Source organism: Pan paniscus, chromosome 6, assembly GCF_029289425.2.
Source record: "Pan paniscus chromosome 6, NHGRI_mPanPan1-v2.0_pri, whole genome shotgun sequence".
NCBI classification, from domain to species: domain Eukaryota; kingdom Metazoa; phylum Chordata; class Mammalia; order Primates; family Hominidae; genus Pan; species Pan paniscus.
Genome location: NC_073255.2, coordinates 139,667,236 through 139,691,627, shown reverse-complemented (window position 1 = coordinate 139,691,627; position 24,392 = coordinate 139,667,236). Strand labels below are relative to the sequence as shown.

At 39.8% G+C, this 24,392-nt stretch overlaps 1 protein-coding gene and 1 non-coding gene across 3 annotated transcripts in view; one reads left to right on the top strand and one right to left on the bottom strand.

Moving 5' to 3' along the window:
* Nucleotides 1–24,392, top strand: part of FBXL13 (F-box and leucine rich repeat protein 13) — a 263,877-nt gene that overhangs the window by 225,748 nt on the left and 13,737 nt on the right. The window contains exon 19 of one of the 2 annotated variants that reach the window (XM_008963808.7): nt 18,042–18,176. The exons of the other annotated variant lie outside the window; for it this stretch is intronic. Within the exon in view, the coding sequence (XP_008962056.1) occupies nt 18,042–18,176 (135 nt within the window). The remainder of the gene's footprint in view (nt 1–18,041; nt 18,177–24,392) is intronic. 2 annotated transcript variants of the gene reach the window in all.
* On the bottom strand, nt 16,373–16,474 carry LOC112440526 (U6 spliceosomal RNA). The gene has a single exon (XR_003028567.1). It is a non-coding gene; the product is annotated as a U6 spliceosomal RNA (small nuclear RNA).

Here is a 24,392-nt window from a genome sequence, read left to right as displayed (position 1 = left end):
TATTGAACAAGAAGGGAAGCAGTAACCTAGGAATGCAAGCACTGAAACACATTGGAAGTTCTAGATAAATGTGCCTTGAGAGTTTAAAACCCCAACCACTCATAAAAACCTGAAGCTAAAGTAGGAATAGAAAGAGAGAGAGAAAGAGAGAGAGAGAAAGAAGAAGAAGAAGGAGAAGGAAGAGGAGGAGAGGAGGAGGAAGAAGAAAAGAAGGAGGAGGAGGAGAGGAAGAAAAGGGAGGGAGGGAGGGAAGGAAGGAGGGAGGGAGAGGGAGGGAGAGGGAGGGAGGGAGGGAAGAAAGAGAGAAAGAAAAACCTATAAAAGGGTTTGTCCCACAAGTAGGAAGATAATGCAATAATAGCTGAGAAGTCCACAGAGCATGGCAAACCTTAAATTATCTCTGTCAGTTTGAAGTAGACTTTCCAAGAAGTTTTAACATGACTAACAGAAGACTGTTAAAATACCATCCCAACTAGTGGGCTGTAGAGGATTCCAGGTCAAAAGATTCTCTAGACCTCTAGCATTGAATTCTAAACTTCTGGAGCTGAAAGAATCTTAGAAACATCTAAAGCAACTCCCTAATGTTAAGGTAGTAAGAATAAAAAAATACCTCAAAGGCCAAGAGGGCTTAAATGACTGGCCCAAAGTCTTATACCTTCTCAGCAAACTAATTCAGTAACAGTTTTATGGAAATGAAAGGTAGAAACGGAGAACGGCTGTTCTGAATGGTTGTTTGACAGCTTAGTGAGAAAAAAACGTTTTCAAATTATTTTTGCTGTTTCTCACTGGGTCTGCTGTTTCTCACTGGGAACAATGTAATCATACTTAAGGGAATCTACTTTAAGGAGCATTAGTGTCACATAATGTCAATTTCCCCCAATTTTAGACCAAGGATACTAATGTTCTAAGAAGTCCCTAAGAAATCTGCCTGGTAGTATATTTAATAGTGTAGAGTTAAATAAACGAACACAAAACAAATATCCCAGAGAGGACTAGAAACTTCCATATTGGAAATATTGTAACTCTTTAATAACAAAAAGGGTTACAAATCATTTAGATGTATGTAACCTACTAAGAGAAAAAGTTGAAAGATTCCTCTAAAGTTAAGCCATGATTTACCTGCTGCAATTAACTTAAGGGTTAAACATGCATTTATACAAAGTTTTATCTATGAATATGATATAGTCAGGCTTTCAAAAGATCTTTGACAAGGTGATAGACTAGACAAAACAGTTTAAAATATTAACATTTTTAATACTGGGTTATATTTCTCATATGGTGACCAATTATATTTGACCAATAACTAGAAATCATTTAGAAGTATTGAAACCTACCATGGTGATGACATAGCTTCTTAATGTACATTATTGATTAATTTTTAGATGCTCCTCTCATCCTTGGGATGAAGGAGTATTGGCCAAAGTTTGATGTTAAGTATCAGGAGACCAGTGTTTTCTGTCATTCTTTTTTGATTCTATGGGGTCCAGACATTTTTCTTTTCACTCTTTGGAGCCTAAAAATTGTACTATTTTTAGGTGCTCTGAGATTGTAGATGAAAGCATTTACCCATTTGGTAACTATATGACCATACAGCTGAGTTCTGGCATATCTTTAAAACAATTTAATCTTTTACAAACTGACATGTATTTATTTTCAGTAATCTAAGAGATTAGTTGTTCTACTCAAATTCATGAACAATAAATTTTTCTTTTTTTTTTCTAAAAAAACAAAACAAAACAGGATACACGTGCAGAACATGCAGGTTTGTTCCATAGGTATGCGTGTGTCATGGTGGTTTGCTGCAACTATTGACCTATACTCTGAGTTCCCTCCCCTCACCCTCAACCCTGAAATTTTTCTTTTTCATCATTTCTCATCCTTCTTTTTCTCCTCCCTGCTTTTGGTACGTGTGTGTCTGTGTTGTGGCTTTTAACCAGTTTTACCTCTTCCAAGATTCATACTTCTGGGCATGTGGTAATCTTTCCCCTTGCCTCCTCCAGCCCAATTATTAAGTCCCAAAAGGGAACAGACAAAGCCGGGGGAGGAGAAAGTGACTTACAAACTAATTTCACAATTCCTTACCTGGATTTAAAAAGAGAAGGAAAGAGAATAAAATAAAGTGAGTAAATTGAGATGTTTAGATTATCTGCACTTTATAAAGAATGCTCTCTCGTTACTTAGATAAGGTAACTATAGGAGAGATTCTGTTTTTAGCACAAGACATCGAAAACTTACACACTACATAATTCGCTTAATGAGAAAAATGAATAAATTTTTTACCCTGGTTAGGTTTTGCAAGAGTTGTGAACATAATAAGAATAAAAAATTACCTCATTTTAGTGTTTAGTGGAAACCACAGCACATGCAGAGTCAGTGTCTGGAGCCTCAGATGTATTGACTTTTAGGATCTGGCTTTAATTACTTTCTCCAACGTTAGTTCTTTTCTGAGAACAACAGACATTCAATGATTATGTTACACTAGAATTATTTGGTGCTCTTGAAAGGCATTTTGGAGAAGATGTTTGATGCAGCTGTAACTGAGCATTTCTTAAGAAATCGTTTTCTTGAGGATTTTATGAGGTCAGTTAAATAACAGACGGCCAAGTATGGCAAAGAAATTGGCTTAAATGCAGTGTTACAGTTCAGACGTATTAGAAGTTCCATCTTAATAAGCTGTTTTGATAGAACCAATGGAATAAATCCAATTATTTACTCTGGTTGCTGTTTTTTGAGATGGAGTTTCGCTCTTGTTGCCCAAGCTGGAGTGCAATGGCACGATCTCGACTCACTGCAACCTCCGCATCCTGGGTTCAAGTGATTCCCCTGCCTCAGCCTCCCGAGTAGCTGGGATTACAGGCATGCACCACCATGCCTGGCTAATTTTTTGTATTTTTAGTAGAAATGCGATTTCACCATGTTGGCCAGACTGGTCTCGAACTCCTGACCTCACCTCAGGTGATGCACCTGCCTTGGCCTCCCAAACTGCTGGAATTATGGGTGTGAGGCGCCGTGCCTGGCTTCTGGTTGCTTTTTATACTCTTAATCTGGTTTGCATTTCTCATTCCTCTTTCCTAGAATGAAGCATAATATAAATACATTTATATAATATCCATACACACGAATGTGTATTTTTTTATGCAGATTATCTCTAAATGAAAATCTTGCAGCTAGACAAAAATTTCTAATTATTTCAGTGTTAGCAGGTTGAGGTAGTTGATTAAGAAATGTCATTAGCGGCCAGGTGCTAATGTCATTAGCAGGAGAAAATCAGGTTTCATTAGGATGCACCAGAAGGACTGGCAGGTGTGTATGCAGTGAAAGTGTGCATATATGTGTGTTTACATGCAAATATATGTAAAGGTACATCTATGTCTAGTATATATAGGTAAATTAAATATATGTATACACCTTGGTATATATTAGATCATATACATATGTCAATGTGTATATGTATTTATTACACCCAAATTGTGTATAGAGAGATGCTATATGATTATACATTTCTAGGCTAAAACCAATAGATGATGGTCAGTATTCAAAGCAGATAATAAAAATTGGTTTGTTGGTTGGGTGCAGTAGTTCACACCTATAATCTCAGCACTTTGGGAGGCTGAGGTGGGTGGGTTACCTGAGGCCAGGAGTTCGAGACCAGCCTGCCCAACATGGTGAAACCCTGTCTCTACTAAAAATACAAAAAAATTAGCCAGGCATAGTGGCGCACACCTCTAGTCCCAGCTACTCCGGAGGCTGAGACAGGAGAATCACTGGAACCCAGGAGGCAGAGGTTGCAGTGAGCCGAGATCGCACCACTGCACTCCAGCCTGGGCGACAGAAAGAGACTCCATGTCAAAAAAAGAAAAAAAAGAAAAAAAAATTGGGTGTTAAAGAATTACCTTTTAGTCTACGTTTTATTTTAAAAATTAATCATCCATTTAAATGACAAAGCTCTTTTTCCTGTGGAAGTGTGTGGATTAGCTCTCTGATAGCAAAAGTAATAATATAATTTAGGGAATGTGGGACTAGCTGTCAAGAGTCCTAATTTTTATTCCAATTCTGCCTCTTACATGGCCACATTTTCTTAAGCAATTCACTTAGCCCACAACAATTCATTCCCCTACAGTGACTACAATTGTGAAGCAGACAGGAGCTTGCACCCTAGAGCAGGGGTAGGCTTTTTTTTTTTTCTGTAAAGTTTTGAAGGGTCAGGTAGTTTCTGTTTTAGGCTTTGCAGGCCATACAGTCTCTGTCGCAACTTCCCAACTTTGCCATTGAGCATAGAAACAGCCATAGACAATATGTAAATAAATGAGAGTTGCTGTATTCCAATAAAACTTTATTTATGGACACTGAAAATTTGAATTTCATATCATTTTCACATAATCATGAAATATTATTCTTCTGTTGCTTTTTTTTTCAACCATTCAAAATATATAAACACCATTCTTAGAGTGTAGACCATACAGAAGAACTACAGGTTAGCTGGGCAGGCAGACAGCCACCGTCAGTGAGCATTGAGCCTGTGGCTGTCATAAGCAAATGCTGTTTGTGCTCTCTACCCTGCAGCCTGGTGGGCTGGCTGTGCTCGCATAGGTGGCCTGTGGCTGTCCCAAAGTTCAGGCACTTTGGTCATGTCCATTAAGCTTAGGAACGATTCTTAAGCTTCCTTAGTACAACACTGGGGTATTATTTGCAATTAGCAAGTTGGAAAGAGCTTAGATGATTAATTAGGCTACTCCATACCTTCAAGTAAGATCATGCTCAAACCATCTCATTTCAGATTTTTTTTTTTTTTTTTTTGAGACTGAGTCTTGCTCTGTTGCCCAGGCTTGTATGCAGTGGCACGATCTTGGCTCACTGCAACCTCCTTCTTCCGGGCTCGGACAATTCTCCCACCTCAGCCTTCCAAGTAGCTGGAATTACAGGCATGTGCCATCATCCTCAGCTCATTTTTGTATTTTTAGTAGAGATGGTGTTTCACCATGTTGGCTGAGGCTGGTCTTGAACCCCTGACCTCAGGTGATCTGCCTGCCTCAGCCTCCAAAGTGCCAGTATTATAGGCATCAGCCACCATGCCCAGCCTCAGATTAATTAATTTTGTGAAAATGTGACCATCTTGCTCAGTGATTGAACACAAAACATTTTGGATTAGACTTTCCATGTAGAGGACATGGATAATCTGTTTGTTTTTTGAAAACAGAAATCATTATAATTTTTTTTTAAATGATGAGGCTAGGTTTAGTGGGTTAGGCAGATATATAAGCAGAAAAATTCAATACTATGTGGTGGTTGTCAGCTCATATCAATTTAGCCCTTACTACATGTCAGGCACTGTTGTATTTTCCATGTATTAATTTCCTACTTTATGAGGTAGGCAATACTTTTAATTCCATTTTACAAACTGGAGGTTCCAAGAGGTTAAAAACTTCTCCCAAGTCATGAAACAGGTAAGTACATGAGCTAGTGTATAAAATTTCTAATTCCAAAAGGATGCTTTTAGTCATAATTCTGTGATAAAGGTATGTAGGAGGCTATGGGAGGATTCAGGCGAGGTACCTAATCCAGCATGGGAATGCCAGGGAAGTTTATCTGTCAGAAAAATCACTTTAACAAGGAAAGTGGAAGTTACATTGAAGAGCAGAAGGGGAAAAGGAGAGTGAAGGTAGGAATCTAAGAGTTTTTTGTTATAGTCCAGGGGTGACAGGATAGCAACCTGAACAAGGGAAGTAACAGGGAGGCTGGGGAGAAGGAAATGGATTAGAGAACATTTAGATAGCAAAATCCATGAAACTGTTGATAGTTCAGATGAGGGATGAGTGTGAAGATGTGGTTAAAGACAATGTCCATGCATCTGACTTGGCTGCCAGGAATGTTGGTGGTGTCCCCGCTTTCAAGCCCTATGAACTACCAAGATCTATTCAGTATTTTGGCACTTACTGTTGTCAAAATTTCTCTTCTTGTGAGTATGTGATTTATAGGAAATATATATATCTTGGTCTTTATCCACAGTCCTGGCACAGAGCTCCTTAAAGGGCTTGTAACTTTCTGAGCAATAGGGGTAATAGGTATCTTTTGTTCTAATATTTGGTCGTTGACCATGGTTCCTGATGCAGAACTCCTAATTCCTTGGAGTTTCCTGGGTGTATCTTCTGTTCTAATGAGGTGACTCTTGGTGAGTTCTTGGTTGGGGGCTGGTCATGAGAAAGGCCAGGCCACGATTAGAATCTTGGAACTTTCTGCTCCACTCCCCATCCTTTGGGAAGGGGAGAGGGGCTGGAGATTGAGCTAATAATTGATGGTGTCTATATGACGAAGCCCCCATAAAAATCCCTGAACTACAGGGTTTAGAGTACTTCCAGGTTGGCGAACACATCCATATGCCAGGAAAGGGGTGCACTCCAACTCTGTGGGGACAGAAGTTCCTGCACTCAGGACCTCTACACCTAGCCCTATGTACCTTTTCATCTGGCTGTTCATTGGTATCCTTTATTATATAATAAGCTGGTAAACATGTTTCCCTGAATTATTTGAGTTGTCCTAGCAAATTATCAAGCCCAAGGAGGTAGTTATGGGAACACTAATATATAGCTGGTTCATCAGAAGTCCAAGTGACAACCTGGGACTTGCGATTGGCATCTGAAATCTACTGGGATTGAGCTCTTAACCTGTGGGGTCTGTGCTAACTCCAGTTAATGTCAGCGTTGAATTAAATTGTAGAACATCCAGTTGGTGTCACAGAATTGGTCAGTGTATAGAAAAACCCACACATCTGGTATCAGAAGTGAAGTGTTCTGGAAGTATTGAGAGTGGTGTGACTATAGAGAAAAAAACAGTTTTTTTAATATGGCATGATTTTGTCTGTGTTTCCTCTAAGCTCTCTTCACCTCTCCACTCTTACGACAGTCTTTTAGGCATTCTCTCTCCCACTCTATCTTTAGGTTTGTGGCAGCTGCAGGCAGGCTAAGGGAGCTCTGTTTGAATTTGTTTTTACTCTACCTACAAGTAATTTGAAGGCTGTATTGTTCTCTTAGTTCTAGTAATGATGAATGTATGGGTCCTGTGCAGTTTTATTTCTTTTCTCTTTATATTTTCTGGTTTGGAGGGGAGGCGAAGATTCAGACTTCGATAATCGTCATTGTTCTCCAAACCCAAACATAGCTCCCTCTTATTTTTATTAACTATAAAAGATAATTAATAAATGACTCTGAAGTTAATTATAAAAAAGTATCTCTAACAGAGACAGTTCATCTGCTTTTTAAAGCCCTGAAACCAGAATGCAGTGGGTAGTATTTATAATTACACAAAAGAAGGAAGTCTGTGGTAGTGGTTCAGCCTCATCTGCTCTCTTGTCTTTTCTGCCTGGTTTGTGGCTTATATTCTTCACAAGCTGGTTTACTAATATCTTGCAGATGGCACCACTGATGAATTTTAAGGGTGTAACCTAGGTCAGCGCCCTGTTGTCTGATGATCACTTAGGTATCTGACTTCGGCTTATGGAGTATAAACGGCAGTAGAGATATTAGAACCTCCACTTCTCTCATTGTCCTCTTCAGGCCCCGTCTTTTTTGAGACCCTCAATCTTGCTCTAGCTGCTTCACATTGGATTTTTAAATTTTTATTATTATTTTTTTTATTAAGACGGAGTCTCGCTTTGTCGTCCAGGCTGGAGTGCAGTGGCGCGATCTTGGCTCATTGCAACCTCCGCCGCCTGGGTTCAAGCGATTCTCCTGTCTCAACCTCTGGAGTAGCTGGGATTACAGGTGCCCACGACCATGTCTGGCTAATTTTTTGTATTTTTCGTAGAGACGGGGTTTCGCCACGTTGGCCAGGCTGGTCTCAAACTCCTGACCTCAAGTGATCCACTCGCCTTGGCCTCCTGAAGTGCTAGGATTACAGACGTGAGCCACCGTACCCAGCCTTTCTTTAAAAGCTGTGGCAGGTTTTTTTGTTTTTTGTTTTTGTTTTTGTTTTTGAGATGGAGTTTTGCTCTTTTTACCCAGTCTGGAGTGGTGCGATGTTGGCTCACTGCAACCTCTGCCTCCTGGGTTCAAGTGATTCTCCTGCTTCAGCTTCCCAAGTAACTGGGATTACAGGCATGCGCCACCACGCCCAGGTAATTTTGTATTTTTAGTAGAGACGGGGTTTCAGCATGTTGGTCAGACTGGTCTTGAACTCCTGACCTCAGGTGATCCGCCTGTCTCAGCCTCCCAAAGTGCTCGGATTACAGGTGTGAGTCACCATGCCCGGCCTACCACTTGAAATAACATACTCCTTCTCTCCCTTAATCTTCATAACCTTTTATGATACATTCTCTTAGATTATAAACTTTCGATTTTAAAAATTTGCCCTTTGGTAACATTTATCTTGATTTACAAATAGAAAAGGAGGTAGAGGAGGAGGGATTCGGCATAAGGGACTGGGAAGGGCGGCAGCCATGTGGCACAATCATAAGCTACTTCATAGTTGGGAGAACAACAGAGCAACAGTCATTGCTGTTCATTTGACTTTTGGTCTGACCCAGGAATGTTCAGTAAGTTGAGTGGCTCCAGGCATAGTCTAAGTAGAAACTGAGGGTTCAGAGTTCTCAGTCTTGTACTCTGGACTATCTGTGCTATGGAACTGAAACCCCTAGAATTTGTAAGGAACATCTACAAGGATACTCAGGTCAGAAAGGCCCAGGAGTACCTACCTCATTCAGCAACAGTCCAGTCAAAATCTTCCTCCCCGACAATGGCCTATGACCAGCCTGTTCTACACATTCCTCTCTGGAGTGTAAGAAGGGTTGAGTTCATGTGCTCTAACAGCAAGAACTGGATTATTCTCCAGTGACTCTCTTCTGATCTTAAATACTTAGTTTGAATCACTAAACTTTCTAACTAGTTATAAATGTTGTTTGTGCAAGATTCTCATCAATCATTCTCATCAGTTGATAGACTCCACCCCCTGGTGCTCAACCAAAGTTGATTTTGGTAGCCTTTGACACATACTGACTTGTAATGCCAAAGATGGATTAGACGTGTTGGCTCCATGTAGCAACATTTTTTTTTAAAGAACTCAACATTGATTTCTATTTGTTTTCCAAGATTAAGTCATTCAGTAATTATCAAAGCATGAGATTTCAGTAACTCCACCTCTTCTCTAGGGTTACAAGTTGTGTTTATGGTTCGCAACAGAAGCAACGGAGGACTCCTTTCCAAAATGACTTTAATCATTGGCCTTTGTTGCAGCAGAAGCTCTGAAATCTCTTGTATGGGGAGGTGGAACGTCCGGACATTTAGATCTTTTGTCTCTTGACCATATTGCTTGGCAAAGTCTCTCTTCTCATCCAATACTCCAGGTTATGATTAGGAAATAATTGACTAAACTGTCTATGATGGAGATTCCAGAGGGTCTCTGGTTTAGAAGTGTTTTACAGGGTATTGGGAGAGGAAACTAAGGAATTCCTCTGGTAGAATGAAGGGTAGTGGGGATATCTGGTAGCTTGTGGAGAAAGAAACCCCCTACAAAACCTGGAATAATTAAGAGTTTTACTATGGAAATCTGTGCTGCTTGGCTATCCATGCCAAGGATAGTTTCCTAAACTTTATAATAGAACAACATACCCCTGGAGACCCAAGACACCTGGAATCAACTGGGAGTCACAGATAAACTCTTGCCAAGATACCCAGGCATTATTCTTTCTTCAAAGCCTGTGAGCAAAAGAAATAAACAGTATTCTCTGTGGCTCCTGACACTAGTGTGTTTCTAATTGTGGAGGCAGTTCAAAAGAATTAGAAATTTGCTAGACTTCAAAGGATGTGGGATTTGACAGTTTGTCAGTTTCCCATTGTCTGTAAGGTTCCAAGGGATACTGGAGTCATGGGTACTATGTTTTCTTGGCCGAAAAACAGCTGAAGCTGAGAACACCCCACACCAGTCCTGGCTTCTTGCCCACTCCCATTGGGGAAGAACCACTCTCAGACAACTGAAGCACTGCTGAACTTGCTAAATGAATGTGCACATCTGTTCTTTTCATGTTGAGCATCCACAGAACAGAACTAAAAGAGAATGTGTTAAAAGGAAGATAATCCGTAGGAGCCCTCTCCCACTCTTTAAGCTGCCCCTGGAACATTAGTTTATCCTTTGTAAGATGAAACTTGCCAAAAGTTAAAAAAAAAAAAACTGTCAGATTGTCTGAAGGCAAAAATTTAAAAAAAGGGAAAATAAACATCAGAATGTTTGCTTCTTTTGTTTTTTAAACCTATGTTTAGGTTTTTGATATGTTTTTGATCCCTCTTCTATGTGACACACCTAGGCTTTGCTCATTGTGCCTTGCCTGACATAAACCAAGGGCCTGTGGCATGTCTCACAGGAGCTATGATTTCTTCATGTTATAATTTGTAATAACCCTCCCTATCAATTCCAGTTAAATTTTGTTCATTATATTTCCTCATCCTAAAGCCCTCATCACATACATCACAGATAGGATCGTTCCAGGATCTCTCTGGTTCACAGACAAAAGCCAGGGTCCATGTCTTCCAAGTGCTTTTGGAATACTCATTTTCTTTTAATCTTCTAATAGGCCTATGAGATAGGTAGACAGTTATTTTCTTTCTCCTCTTATATATGAAGAAACTTGAGGTAACATGACTTGTTCCTGGTCACATAGATACAATTTCAGATTCCAGGCTCTCTTTTTTTTCCACTAGACTGGTAGCCTCCCTTGATTAGATCACCTCTTATTCTATTATGTCCGCAAATGGGAGGTGAAAGCAGTACTGATGATAGTTCATGAACTCGTTATTTCTTAGAGATCCTTAAATGGAAGAGGTCATAGGATGGTGTGACTGTCCTTACAGTAAACATTATGAGTTGTCATTTTCTTGGGAAAGACTAAGAACAAAAAGTGAGGTGGCTGGCTGTGCAAATAGACACCCATCAACTCTTTCTGGCTGATTATTTTAGCTTAAGGAATTCCCCCGCCTTTCTTGCCCCACAGAGGACCCTGGACTAGTGCCAGGTAATTGGGCCACTAGGCACCACTTTTTGAAATAAACTTAGAGAAATGTAAAAAGTGTGGGTTATGCCACAGGCAACAAGAAAAATATCTGATTGCCCTTTGGGTAATTCAATCCTGGTTCATTTTTATTTTGGAGAGAAAATCTAAAACCTGAAGCTGTTCTAAAATTTTTCTCAATAAATTCTAGTTACCAAGTACAATTCAAAGATATTTTGTTTTGGTCTTTTCCTGGTCATCTTTCCTTTTGGTTTTCCCAATATACATTCTCTTTCACTGCTTACCCTTTCTGTTCTTTAATTTCTTCCAATTTGCCTTCTTTTTATGCATCTGTCAAATTTTATATGTTAAAGATAATTCCTTTATTTTTACAAAATGCTCGTGATCTGTGCAGCCAGTAAGCCATCAAGATTTACTGGCAACCAAAGGTGTGCTGTTGGGTAGGTGTCTCTAGAGAAAGCATGTACTCCAGCAAATGAACAACACAATTTTTTTGGTGTGACAAGAAAATATTAAAAGTTCTAGAAATGTCAGATTTATTTTTTATCTCATACATTCTATTTTATATGTTTAAATATATAAAATATATTTGAATAGTTTATGCCTATATAATTTACAAAGTACATTAATATACATTTACTGAAAGTGTATGCTCAAAATATTTTTACTATGCCAGGCACAGTGGCTCACATGTGTAATCCCAGCACTTTGGGAGGCTGAGGCAGGCGGATCCCTGAGGTCAGGAGTTCAAGACCAGCTGCCAACATGGTGAAACCCCGTCTCTACTTAAAAGTACAAAAATTAGCTGGGCGTGGTGGCAGACACCTGTAATCCCAGCTAGAGGCTGAGGCACGAGAATCTCTTGAACCCAGGAGGTGGAGGTTGCAATGAGCTAAGATCATGCCACTGTGAAGGGGGCCAGCCCCTCCACACCTGTGGGTATTTCTCGTCAGGTGGGACGAGAGACTGAGAAAAGAAATAAGACACAGAGACAAAGTATAGAGAAAGAACAGTGGGTCCAGGGGACCGGCACTCAGCATATGGAGGACCTGCACCAGCACCAGTCTCTGAGTTCCCTCATTATTTATTGATTACCATTTTCACTATCTCAGCAAGAGGAATGCGGTAGGAGAGCAGGGTGATAGTGGGGAGAAGGTCAGCAAGAAAATGTGAGCAAAGGAATCTGTGTCACAATTAAGTTCAAGGGTAGGTACTATGCCTGGATGTGCACGTAAGCCAGATTTTTGCTTCTCTCCACCCATACATCTCAGTGGAGTAAAGAATAACAAAGCAGCATTGCTGCCAGCATGTCTCGTCTCCCGCCATAGGGCGGTTTTTCTCCTATCTCAGAATTGAACAAATATACAATCAGGTTTTACACCAAGACATGCCGTTTCCAGGGGCAGGCAGGAGACAGAGGCCTTCCTCTTATCTCAACTGCAAGAGGCCTTCCTCTTTTACTATCCTCCTCAGCACAGACCCTTCACGGGTGTCGGGCTGGGGGACCATCCCACGAGGTCTTTGCCATCCCACGAGGCCATATTTCAGACTATCACATGGGGAGAAACCTTGGACAATACCCAGCTTTCCAGGGCAGAGGTCCCTATGGCTTTCTGCAGTGCATTGTGCCCCTGGTTTATCGAGACTGCAGAATGGCGATGACTTTTACCCAGCATACTGCCTGTAAACATTTTGTTAACAAGGCACATCCTGCACAACCCTAGATCCCTTAAACCTTGATCCCATACAACACATGTTTCTGTGAGCTCAAGGTTGGGGCTAAAGTTACAGATTAATAGCATCTCAGGGCAAAGCAATTGTTCAGGGTACAGGTCAAAATGAAGTTTCTTATGTCTTCCCTTTCTACATAGACACAGTAACAGTCTGATCTCTCTTTTCCCTACACCACTGCACTCCAGCCTGGGTGACAGAGTGACACTCTGTCTCAAAAAAAAAAATTTTTTTTTACTATGGTGTTCATGATTTAAAAAGTTTGGCAATCAGAGCCACAGAGAAGCAGTGCATACAAATAATAATACTAGCTACTATCTACTGACTGCTAACTATGTGCAAGGTACTGTTTAACTGCTTTATTCATATTAACTCATTTAATCTCCCCAACAACTCTATGAAGTAGGTGCTACTCCTCATATTAAGCTACTCCTGTGTAATTCCCACACCACTGATGAGAATATTGAGGGGTAAGAGAGGTTGAGTAACTTATCCAGAGACACAAAACATCTCATGGAAGGATTTGAACTCAAGCCAGTGGGCCCCCAGACTGTGCTCTTAACCAACCCTGTATGCTGCCTGTGGCAGTTACTGAACCGAGTGAGAAGGACTGGGCTTACTATTCTGAGGGCCATATATGGAAGCTCATTCTCCTCACTCCTGTGCTGAGAAGCATTCTTCATTCATTTTGGATACTCTCTCATCTTGAACTAATTCTGTATGCCAGATGTTAGCAAAGATAAATTAGACATGGATTCTACCCTCAAGAAGTTACAGTCAATGCAGAAGATAAGACACTTATATGAATAACTATAATACAAGTAGAAAGTGAGGAAGTTGCCTGGGCATAGTGGCTCATGCCTATAATCCCAATGTTTTGGGAAGCCAAGGAGGAAGGATCACTTGATGCCAGGAGTTCGAGATCAGCCTGGGCAACATAGTGAGACCCTGTCTCTATAAAAATTAAAAAATGAGCCAGGCATGGTAGCATGCACATATGTGGAAGGCTGAGGTAGAAGGATCATTCAAGCCCAGGAATTTGAGGCTACAGTGAGCTATGATCATGCTGCTATGCTCCAGCCTGGGCAACAGAGCAGGACCCTGTCAAAAAGAAAGAAAAGCTTATAAGAATTTGAAAGCGCATCTCTTCCACAGAGAAGAATTGGGGAAGACTGTAGAATAAACCACATTTGAGCTGGTTTGAAGCCAAAGTTTATCCCTCAAATCACCATCTAATTTTATAACAAATTTCATCATGAAAGTGTCTTTGGAAATATTTGTTTTGGTCCTTGGCCTTATCCCCCTTTCCCTTTCAGAGTTCTCTCCATGTTTTAAAACAGGGAGCTTCTCTGAGGCTGGGCCTTTGCTAAGCCTTGCTCAGCCTGGTTTCCCTGGCAGGGAAGGTGCGAATGCAAGAGTGGCATCTCCAGGAGGGGCAGCTTCAGGCTCTGCAGAGTTTAGTTGTGGTGCCAGGCTATGACCAGTCCCACTTGCTCTGATGCCCAGTGGGAACACCATTGTTGGTGGAGTGTAGCTCTCCATCTCATGGGATATGCGAAGTAGATATCTTGGGATATGCCCAAGAAACTGAAGTTTTTGTATTTAGTTGATATCTTAAAATTGTGGAAGTTGCATTTTAGCCTTTGGGGCAGCCAAAAATGTCTTCATTATAGAAAATGGTTCTTGACAGCACATTTTTTCCAGAATTACCAACAGGGAAAAGCTCCCCAACTTTGCAGTAGAATTAATTGGGACCTAATGAGGCAAATAGTCAAGAGATGGTGTTATGAGTATGCAACACGAAGTGAGCTTTTCTAAGGCTAGAAGCTGCCACCTGTCAAAGTGGTTTAATTCAGGATTTTGGCAGAAGCACATTATTGTGACAGTCAATAAATGTGAGTGAAATTCAGTCTCCTCTACGTACCCTATTTAGGAATGTAGTCATTAAGCCCCTACACTGTGACTCAGCTCAGAAGACACAAGAAGGAATGATCTAACTCGCTAAGAGATATGGAAGTTTTCTTCCAGATTGCTAACACACAGCAAAATTGGCTGATACATGGGAAAGGAGCCAAACTTGATAATGTTTGCATTTTTATCTCTGTCTTTACTGTAAAAGATTTTGACTTGGAAGAAATTTAGTGTTGCATTTTCCAAGAAAAGAAAATCAGCAGCATTGATAGAAGTATGATTCTGCAGCATTGGAGCCAGAAGTGTATATTGTAATCTTATCTGTAGGGGGGAAATGGAATTTCATGAGTGATTATGTTGAAACATGCTTGCAGATTTAAGTACTTAATATGACTTATATGTGTTTAAAGGAAAACACAAATTCTAAGAGAGGAAAAGTTCTGACTTTAGTTCGCCAATCTGCCACTGATTTAGCATAAAGCCTTAGACCAATTTTTGTGCCTCAGATTTTCCATGGATGAGAATGGTACCATGAATGTATCATAGACCTTGTAATCATTTTTAAGTTAGTTTTAAATTTAAAACCTCTGAGAACATTTGTCTTTAAAGAATATTAGAGCTTTTAAAAAGGCATAAGGCAGAATTGATTCGAGCAGTCCAAGACATTGGCAGATGCTACTGAAGAGGGTTTTCAGACACGAAGAGCCTTGAATCTCCCTTTAAAGCTTGTTTCATCTTTCAATAAATTATTCTTATAGTTTAAATATTCTTTCTTGCTTTGATTTTTCTCTGGTTCCTCTAACTCTGTCCATTCTCTCTAACAATGTTAATGTCTCTAACAAGGGAAAAACAATGTCACCTTACTTCTTGCAACATAAAAATTCTTGTATTATTAAAAGAGACTTCTTAATTTTCTTGAAGACATAAAGGATCAGTGAACCAACTAGTATTTACTGAGCGCTTACTGTGTTCTAATATGATGTTTGGGAAAGGGATATGAAAGCTAGCAGATTTCCAGGCAGTACAAGGGGCTTATTGCATTCTTATTGAATCTCCAAACTGAGATTCCAGGCCACTGATTCCAATAATTCAAAGGTAGATTCCTTTCTGTACCTCCTTGGGTGTGCCCCACTATGCTTGATTATCTCCAGTGACAGGTCCCAAGCTATCTCCTGACAAGCTGCCCCTTCTAATTTTTGCCATCACGTAGTTGCCAGACAAGACAGATTTTCATGCAATACAGGAATGAGTCAAATACCCTAAGTGCTGAATCAGTTGAAAAAGACAAGTTCTGCATGAGATCAAAGAATGAATCACTGTTAGCTGTTGTGGTCAGGAAAAGATGATGACTTAGGGTTAAATAACCAATATCTTTCAGTTTTTCTCAAAGTACAATACATTTGTGCATCTTTATTATTATTGGTGTCATGTGCAAATCCTGATAGTAGTTAACATTTATTCTTTTTAATGGCTTAAAATTTTTAACTGACAAATAAAAATTGTATATATTTATGAAGTACAACATGCTGTTTTGACACACACACACACACACACACACACACACATTGTGGAATGGTTAAATCAAGCTAATTAACATTCATCACCTTACATACTTATGATACTTTTTATGGTGAGAACATTTAAAATCCATTAGCAAATTTCAAGTATACAATACATTGTTACTAACTATAGTCATCATATACAATAGATCTCTTGAACTTTCTCCTCCTAACTGAAAAAAAAATTGAATGTTTCACAAATCTGTGTCATCCTTGTTCAGGGGCCAGGCTAATCTCTGTATTTTTCCAATTTTAGTATCTGTGCTGCTGAAGTAAGCACTAGTTAACTTTTATGGGGTGCTTACTATGTGCCAAACACTAGCCAGTGTGCATACTGCCTCTCAACTAACACAGTATATAAAATCTTAGAGATAGCTAGAGAATCTGTTTTGTGCTAAGAGCCACATCACATATATATATATAATCACATATATATAATATATATAATCACACATATATATAATATATATAAAATCACATATATAATATATATATAATTTATATATAAATAAGAAGTATCTTTAGTAACCCATTAGGGTTACTAAAATCTAGTACTTACAACTAAAATTAATGGTAAACTACCATTTACTGAGGTCTCTAACTTTGTATTCTAAGAGGAACTGCTTCATAATGAGGCAGAATTCTTAGAGTGATTGAGCACATGTAGATAATTATAATAATTCTCACATTTTGGGGGAGGAAATTTCCTCCTTTTCTTTTTCTTTTCTCTTCTCTTCTCTTGTCTTCTCTTTTCTTTCTTTCTTTCTTTCTTTTCTTCATCATGGTTTCCAATTTCTACTCCTATTGCTTTTTAAATATATTTTTACAATTACGGTTAGGTTTACTTTTGTGGATTGTTTTGTTTTTGTATAACTGCTGAGTTGTAAACTTTTAAGTGTTATTTCCTCATGGATTCTTATCACTGAGTTATTTTTTAACTGAAAAGTAGGAATGAAAATTAAGAAGTATAGATATAAAGGGAATGATTTCCAGGCCTTTTTCTAGTCCTAGATATTTCAGGTGAACATTTCAGCATTTCAAAACAATGCTAGAGAGTAGATATTATTTTCCCTAAGTTAAAAAAGAGGAGCTGGGCACAGTGGCTCATGCCTATAATCCCAGCACTTTGGGAGGCCGAGGAAGGTGGATCACTTGAGGTCAGGAGTTCAAGACCAGCCTGGGCAACCTAGAGAAACCCCATCTCTACTAAAAAAAAAAAAAAAAAAAATTAGCTGGGCGTGGTGGTGCACGCCTGTAGTCCCAATAGGCACAAGAGGCACAACACCACTTGAACCTGGCAGACAGAGGTTGCAGTGAGCTCAGATTGCACCATTGCACTCCAGCCTGGGCAACAGAGGAAGACTCTCAAAAAAAAAAAAAAAAGGAAACTGAGGCTCAGAAAGATAGTAACTTGCTAAGATTTAAGAGGTAATAAATTGTGGAAACGAAAGCAAAACTCGGGTCTGTCTGATTCCAAAGAATCTGTTCTTTCCATTACATTCCACTGTCAATCTTGGAGTGTCTGCCATATAATCTTACCCTCAGATTTCTTTTCTTCTACTCATTACTGACCATATGAGTCAAATTTCATTAGACCTAACTTCAAGAAAACCAAATTTTGTTAGCAGGCATTTGAATGTCACTAAGCTGTTAAGCTGCTTTGTGAATATCTTTTGCTATAAACAGATGTTGGATGTAACATGGGTTTTTAAAATTATTTTTTGGGGGCATCAAGAGCTAACATCTGTATTTCAGGGACTGAAATGTGCATTTAATAAGCTGCTATAAGTAAGACAGTTCTAGATGACTAAAGAAAAGAAAAAATTTGACCTTGGAATTTTTTGCAGGCATTCTGCAAAAGCTCACTGATCTTGGAACATTTGGATGTCTCTTATTGCTCCCAGCTGTCAGATATGATTATCAAAGCACTGGCCATTTACTGCATTAACCTCACATCTCTCAGCATTGCTGGCTGTCCAAAGGTATGTGCAGGAGTCAGGGCTCAAACACATCCAATTTAAGCACTGCCAAGGGACAAGGCAGGACAGCGATCAGGGCTGGACTCAGAATATGTTCTCTTTGCCATGGTTGAGGTATTCATTGGATTTTTTTCTTCTATCCTCAAATTGGAAATAGCTTATGATTCCACTGGTGTCAAAGTAGAATTTTCCAAAAGTTAAAAACATAATTCTCATACAAATATAAAGATGTGTCAAAGATTTCTTTAATTCACTAATGAGAGAACCAACAAAATGACAAAGCCAGTGCGTAGAGCATTTGAATGAACTTAGTATTTGTAGGAACTGATGAAAGAATGTTGCATTAAGAGTGTTAGGTTAGATCTAAAAGTGTTTTACAAGTTATTAAATCCATAACCTTGGGGTTACAGTTTATACCAGATACAAATAATTTGCATCTTTCCTGGACAAAAATATAACAACATATAACTTCATTGAGCTAGGGCCTTAGTGGACAGTAAATGGTATGTCAAACAAAGGCATGATTTCCTATAGAATTCTCCAGGTAGGCCTGTTAAACAGTGTTCCAGTTTGACACTCCAAGGACATACCATCATCTTTTGTGTTATTTTCAAGTGTTTTATAATTTTTCTGGGACCTCTGTATATAAATGAAGTAAGTACTCATTATGAAAAATTTGGACTACATATAAAAGCTTAAGGGAGAAAGTAAATATCCATTGTCCTGTCACCACCTGGACATAACCATCGCTGGTATTTTATTCTTCTAGATTTTTTTCTATGCACAAAAAGATTAGAAATAGTTACAGAAAGTTTGTGTTTTGCCTTGTTTTTTAAAATAATAGAATCATACTTTCCAAAATCCATTGTAACCTACTTTTTAATATACTATGGACATATCTCCATGTAAAGAACTAGAGATCTCAGGTTCTGGATTAATAATAGTAGACTGAATATACACATATAATTTTGTTCCTCTTGAAACCCTACCAAAACTAGAGATGAAGAGTGCGGGCCCATATGGATAAGGAAAACAGGAGAGGAGATAAGAGCAACAAAAATTTGGAAGCTTGAAAATAGATGGACTAATTTAGCAGACCAGAGACTGCTTTGAATCCTAAGCCAACAGTAGAGAAAACTGGAAAAAAAATCTGATTTACACCACAATCTTCAAGCTTGGGAGCACCGTGTACCTTTGGAACTGGGTTAAGAGTGGGGATGAAAATAAGGGAGACTGAGTTAGAGATTCTTAAGAAGTAGATAGATCTCTAGATTCCAGCCCCTACTCCATAAATCTGGGCAACTGTCTCTCCCCACCCCAAACAGAAGCCTGGAGATTTATTTCCTAAATTCTGGTTCTTCATCCCTGACACTATTGATATTTTGGACAAGATAACTCTCTGTAGTGGGGTGTGTGTGTGTGTGTGTGTGTGTCCTGGGCACTGTAGATGTTTAACAGCATGCCTGCCCTCTACTCACTATATGTCAGTAGCACATAAGATCCCATCCCTCCAGACCTTACCACATGTTCTCTGGTGGAGGTGAGGGCCAGAATTGTTCTTGAATTACCCACTACTCTAGAGATACTAAAACAGAGGATTGCTAGGCTAACTAAGTGACTCAATGCTGAGTGCAGAGATATTCAAGCACTTTTTCCAACTGAGCATCAAGAACTTGGCTGCCAGATCTTTTTCTCCAGGTGGGAGATTGGTAGCCTCTTCTCTGGGAACCCTGACTAGCCCAAGATGAAAGACCTAAAATGACTGACAGGGGTGGTTCCCGACAAATAACACACGTAGATCATCCTTCATTGAAGCTTACAATAGAGATGCGTGTACTCAGACCTTCCGATTAGTTTTTAGTCCTCCACTCTTAATCATGAACAAAAGGATTACTAGACATAAGAGGAAAGTCTCTAAAGTGGAAGATATTGATCAACACAAATTAACAGGAAAAACTTGGAGTTAGCAAAATATGAAGAAGGAAGAAAACTAAGAAATTTTTTTGAAAATCCTCAGAAATTACAAGGTTATTAACAATCGTGTTCTCTTCTATTGTACACACTGAAGGCTTTTGTTTACTACAGCATCACACCAACTCTCAAGATGCCCTACGCTTTATTTAATCTAGAAGTTCAGCTTCTATGTTGTTTGGTTTGTATGGTTAGCTAATTGTGCTGCAATAAAAAGGAGGAGGCAGCAGGGAAAAAGATGTGGTAAACCGTGACAAAACTAAGCCAAAAAGTTCACAGCAAAATTATTTTTGTTTAATAATATACTTGTTTAGAACTAGGGGAACCAGATGTCTTTCTGGTCAGCATCATCTGGTTCTATTAGTGAGCTGGGTCAAGGGACCCAGAACACTAGCAGCGCTGACCAACTGACTCTCTGCAACTTAAACAGTGATAGTTCACAGGGATTCTTGCGTTCATAGCACACAGACATATGGGCAACACATGGCTTAATGAGAAGTGAGAACTGCCCTGGCTATAAAGCAGGCACAGATGGAGACTGGGTTTCTTAGTGGCTCTAAAGCAGAAAGTAGGAGAATGAGAAATGAAAAGGCTCCAGTGCAAACAGAAAATAGGGCAGAGGATTTTGTTTGTTTGTTTGTTTGCTTTGGTTTTTTGTTTTTTGTTATGAAGGCTGAGGGAATTCCTTCTGTAAACTGTGCATGGCTATTGTCTTGCAGCCCAGAAGCTAAGGGGGATGTTAAACAAATATGCATGAAATGCATCACTCTGTATCAAAGGTTTAGAGGGAGAAAGAGGAAGAAGGAAGAGTCAATTATTTTAGAACGCTGATACAAAGGAGTAGAAAGGTTTAGCTTTACCATCTGAATTGTTCTGGTCAGACTGTGGGTCAGATGAGTATCCTGACTGAGAAGATGTGGGGACCATCATCTGGACCAATCTGAATACTCCTCAACTCACCCTGAATTCATAAGGCTGTGGTCCAACCTAACATATTCCACTTATGTTGATTTTGATGAGCCGTAAAACACATTGGTGTCTGGCTCATCATTCTGTGCCAGGTTTCCCAAAAGTCCACAGGTGAATTTTGAATGGTCACCTTATCTATCCCCAGAAAGGCCAGCTTTTCCTTGCAACCACCTCACCTCGAAGGTCAGTTAGTAGTACTGTGACCTCATCCTACTCGACACTAAAATGCCAAGGAAAACAAATATAGCTACAAATCAGAGGAAAAGCTGGTTGCTCTGGGGCCAGTTCAAAGCACTCAGCAGTGCACTAGGCCCTGTGGTTATCACTGTCACTTTTGACCCTCATGACTGACGTGAAGTGGGAGTTAGTAATGATTAGAAAGAAAAGGGGGTGGGAAATGAGAAAAATTAAAGCAAAGCCCTGAACAATGACAAAATGTCTCTGCAATGCACCTCTGAGAGGGATAAGGTAAGCGAAAGCAGGCCAGTGCTTTAGAACTGCATTTCTGTCCTACAAGTGTAGGTGATGTGAAGCAGGTCCACTGTGCACTGATTACCAACTTGTCTGAGTCTGGTGAGACAGGACACATTCATATGCAAAAAGCTTCATGAAGCAGATTACTTACAGATAGGCAGCAAGTGACAACAGAAGCCGAGGATTCCTGGAGGGCCTGTTTCCCAAGGCTCAGGAAAGCTGCTCAAGGTGGATGAAATCTCAACTGTAAATGTTCCACTTGCACCGCAGCTAAGGGACTCTGGAAGGTGGACCATCTTGGGTTTTATAACCTTGGGTTCACTTGACCCACTGGGCTGAAGCACGGAAAGATGTCCTGTTTCTAGGGGGAACTGGAACAGAGCCTGGCTGTTCCAGTCAGTACCCCCTATCCTCAGTCTCAGGATGTTACATCCCCAGCACATTCTATAGTTATTCTTGAGAATGACAATCTACAAAAGGGAGAGAACTGGGTGTGCCCAAGGCTACTTGAACTGTCCTGCAGGTGAAATACATCTGAGAAGGTGATTGAGCCAGGTCACAAAGCCTGGCTGCTCTCCCCTAAGGCCCCAGGCTCAGCTAAAGCTACACAAACTTGTGAGCTGGGCGAAATCCCCAGGGCATGCACAGAATTTCTCTTATACTAATATGGTAAAACATTTTACCCAAAAAGTTCATTATTTGGAGAAATGTCTCCAGACCACTGAAACACTGGGAGATGAGAGTAAACACTATTTTTTGTCTGTTTTAAATTACCCTCATTTTACAGATGGGGAAATTAGGAGTGGAAAGGCATGGAGTATTGAGCAAATAGGATTTAGTGAGGTAACTTTATCCCAATTCTACAGACTTATAATGTAAAGGGAGAGGAGTAAGAGATTTGCTAATTCTGGGATTCCCCATGACAATCCTACCCTTTTCAACCTTTATTTTCTTAGTGCAGCTGGCTAACATGTTTGGAAATTCTTTCAGCTTAGAGGTTTTAAAATGAGCATAAGGAAAATCAATTAGAAGTTTCGAAATGGTCATAAGGAAAAGAAATGATCACAATTGCTTCAAAGAGAATAAAATACCTAGGAATCCAACTTACAAGGGATGTGAAGGACCTCTTCAAGGAGAACTACAAACCACTGCTCAATGAAATAAAAGAGGATACAAACAAATGGAAGAACATTCCATGCTCATGGGTAGGAAGAATCAATATTGTGAAAATGGCCATACTGCCCAAGGTAATTTATAGATTCAATGCCATCCCCATCAAGCTACCAATGACTTTCTTCACAGAATTGGAAAAAACTACTTTAAAGTTCATATGGAACCAAAAAAGAGCCCGCATTGCCAAGTCGATCCTAAGCCAAAAGAACAAAGCTGGAGGCATCACGCTACCTGACTTCAAACTATACTACAAGGCTATGGTAACCAAAACAGCATGGTACTGGTACCAAAACAGAGATATGGACCAATGGAACAGAACAGAGCCGTCAGAAATAATGCTGCATATCTACAACCATCTGATCTTTGACAAACCTGACAAAAACAAGAAATGGGGAAAGGATCCCCCATGGATGAAGCTGGAAACCATTGTTCTCAGCAAACTATCGCAAGGACAAAAAACCAAACACCGCATGTTCTCACTCATAGGTGGGAATTGAACAATGAGAACACATGGACACAGGAAGAGGAACATCACACACCATGGCCTGTTGTGGGGTGGCGGGAGGGGGGAGGGATAGCATTACGAGATATACCTAATGTTAAATGATGAGTTAATGGGTGCAGCATACCAACATGGCACATGTATACATATGTAACAAACGTGCACATTGTGCACATGTACCCTAAAACTTAAAGTATAAAAAAAAAAAGATCAATGGGTCATATTTTACCATATATTACAAAGGATGAGATTCCTGGCACATAGTATTGGCTGATCTTTTGCTGTGTAACCAGTCACTCTCAAACTCAGTGGCTTAAGACAACTACCATTTTATTTTCTCACAAACCTGTGGGCCAGGAATTTGGGCTGGTTTTGGCTGCGTGGTTCTTCTGACAGTGGTTGGCCCCAGGGTTGCCCAAGGAGCTGCAGTCATCTCTTTGCAGTCATCTCTTGACTCCCCTTAGAGCTGGTTGGCCTAGGGGACCCAGCTGGGACAGCTTCCTCCTGCTTCATGCGGTCTCATCCTCCAACAAGCTAGCTGAGCTGCTTCAAGGGCAGTAACACATTCCAAGAGGCTAAGGGCTAAAGGTAGAAGCTGCAAGGCATCTTGAGGCCTGGCTCAGAAGAATATGACTTCTGCTCCATTCCTTTGGTCAAAGCAAGTCACAAGGTTAGTTTAGATTCAAGAGGTGAGGAAACAGACTCTACTTCTTGCTGACAGTAGCTGCAAAGCATTTGTGGCCATTTTTAATCTACCACAGCTACATTCTCACAAATAAATGAAAATAATATGATAGAGCTCTTAGGAAATAGCCAAATATAGCATAATATAACATAATATGCAAGAAGATAATTTCCTAAGAGCCTCTCCCTCTCTTGGAAATATATCATATATATTATATATTAGATATATTATATATAAGATACATTTATTAGATATATATTAATATATTAGAGATATATATACATATATATATATGAGACAGGGTCTCACTCTGTCTCCCAGGCTGTAGTATAGTGGTGCAGTCACAGCTCACTGCAGCCTCAACCTCCCAGGCTCAAGTGATCCTCCCACCTCAGCCTCCTGAGTAGCTGGACTACTAGCATACCCAGCTAATTTTTGTATTTTT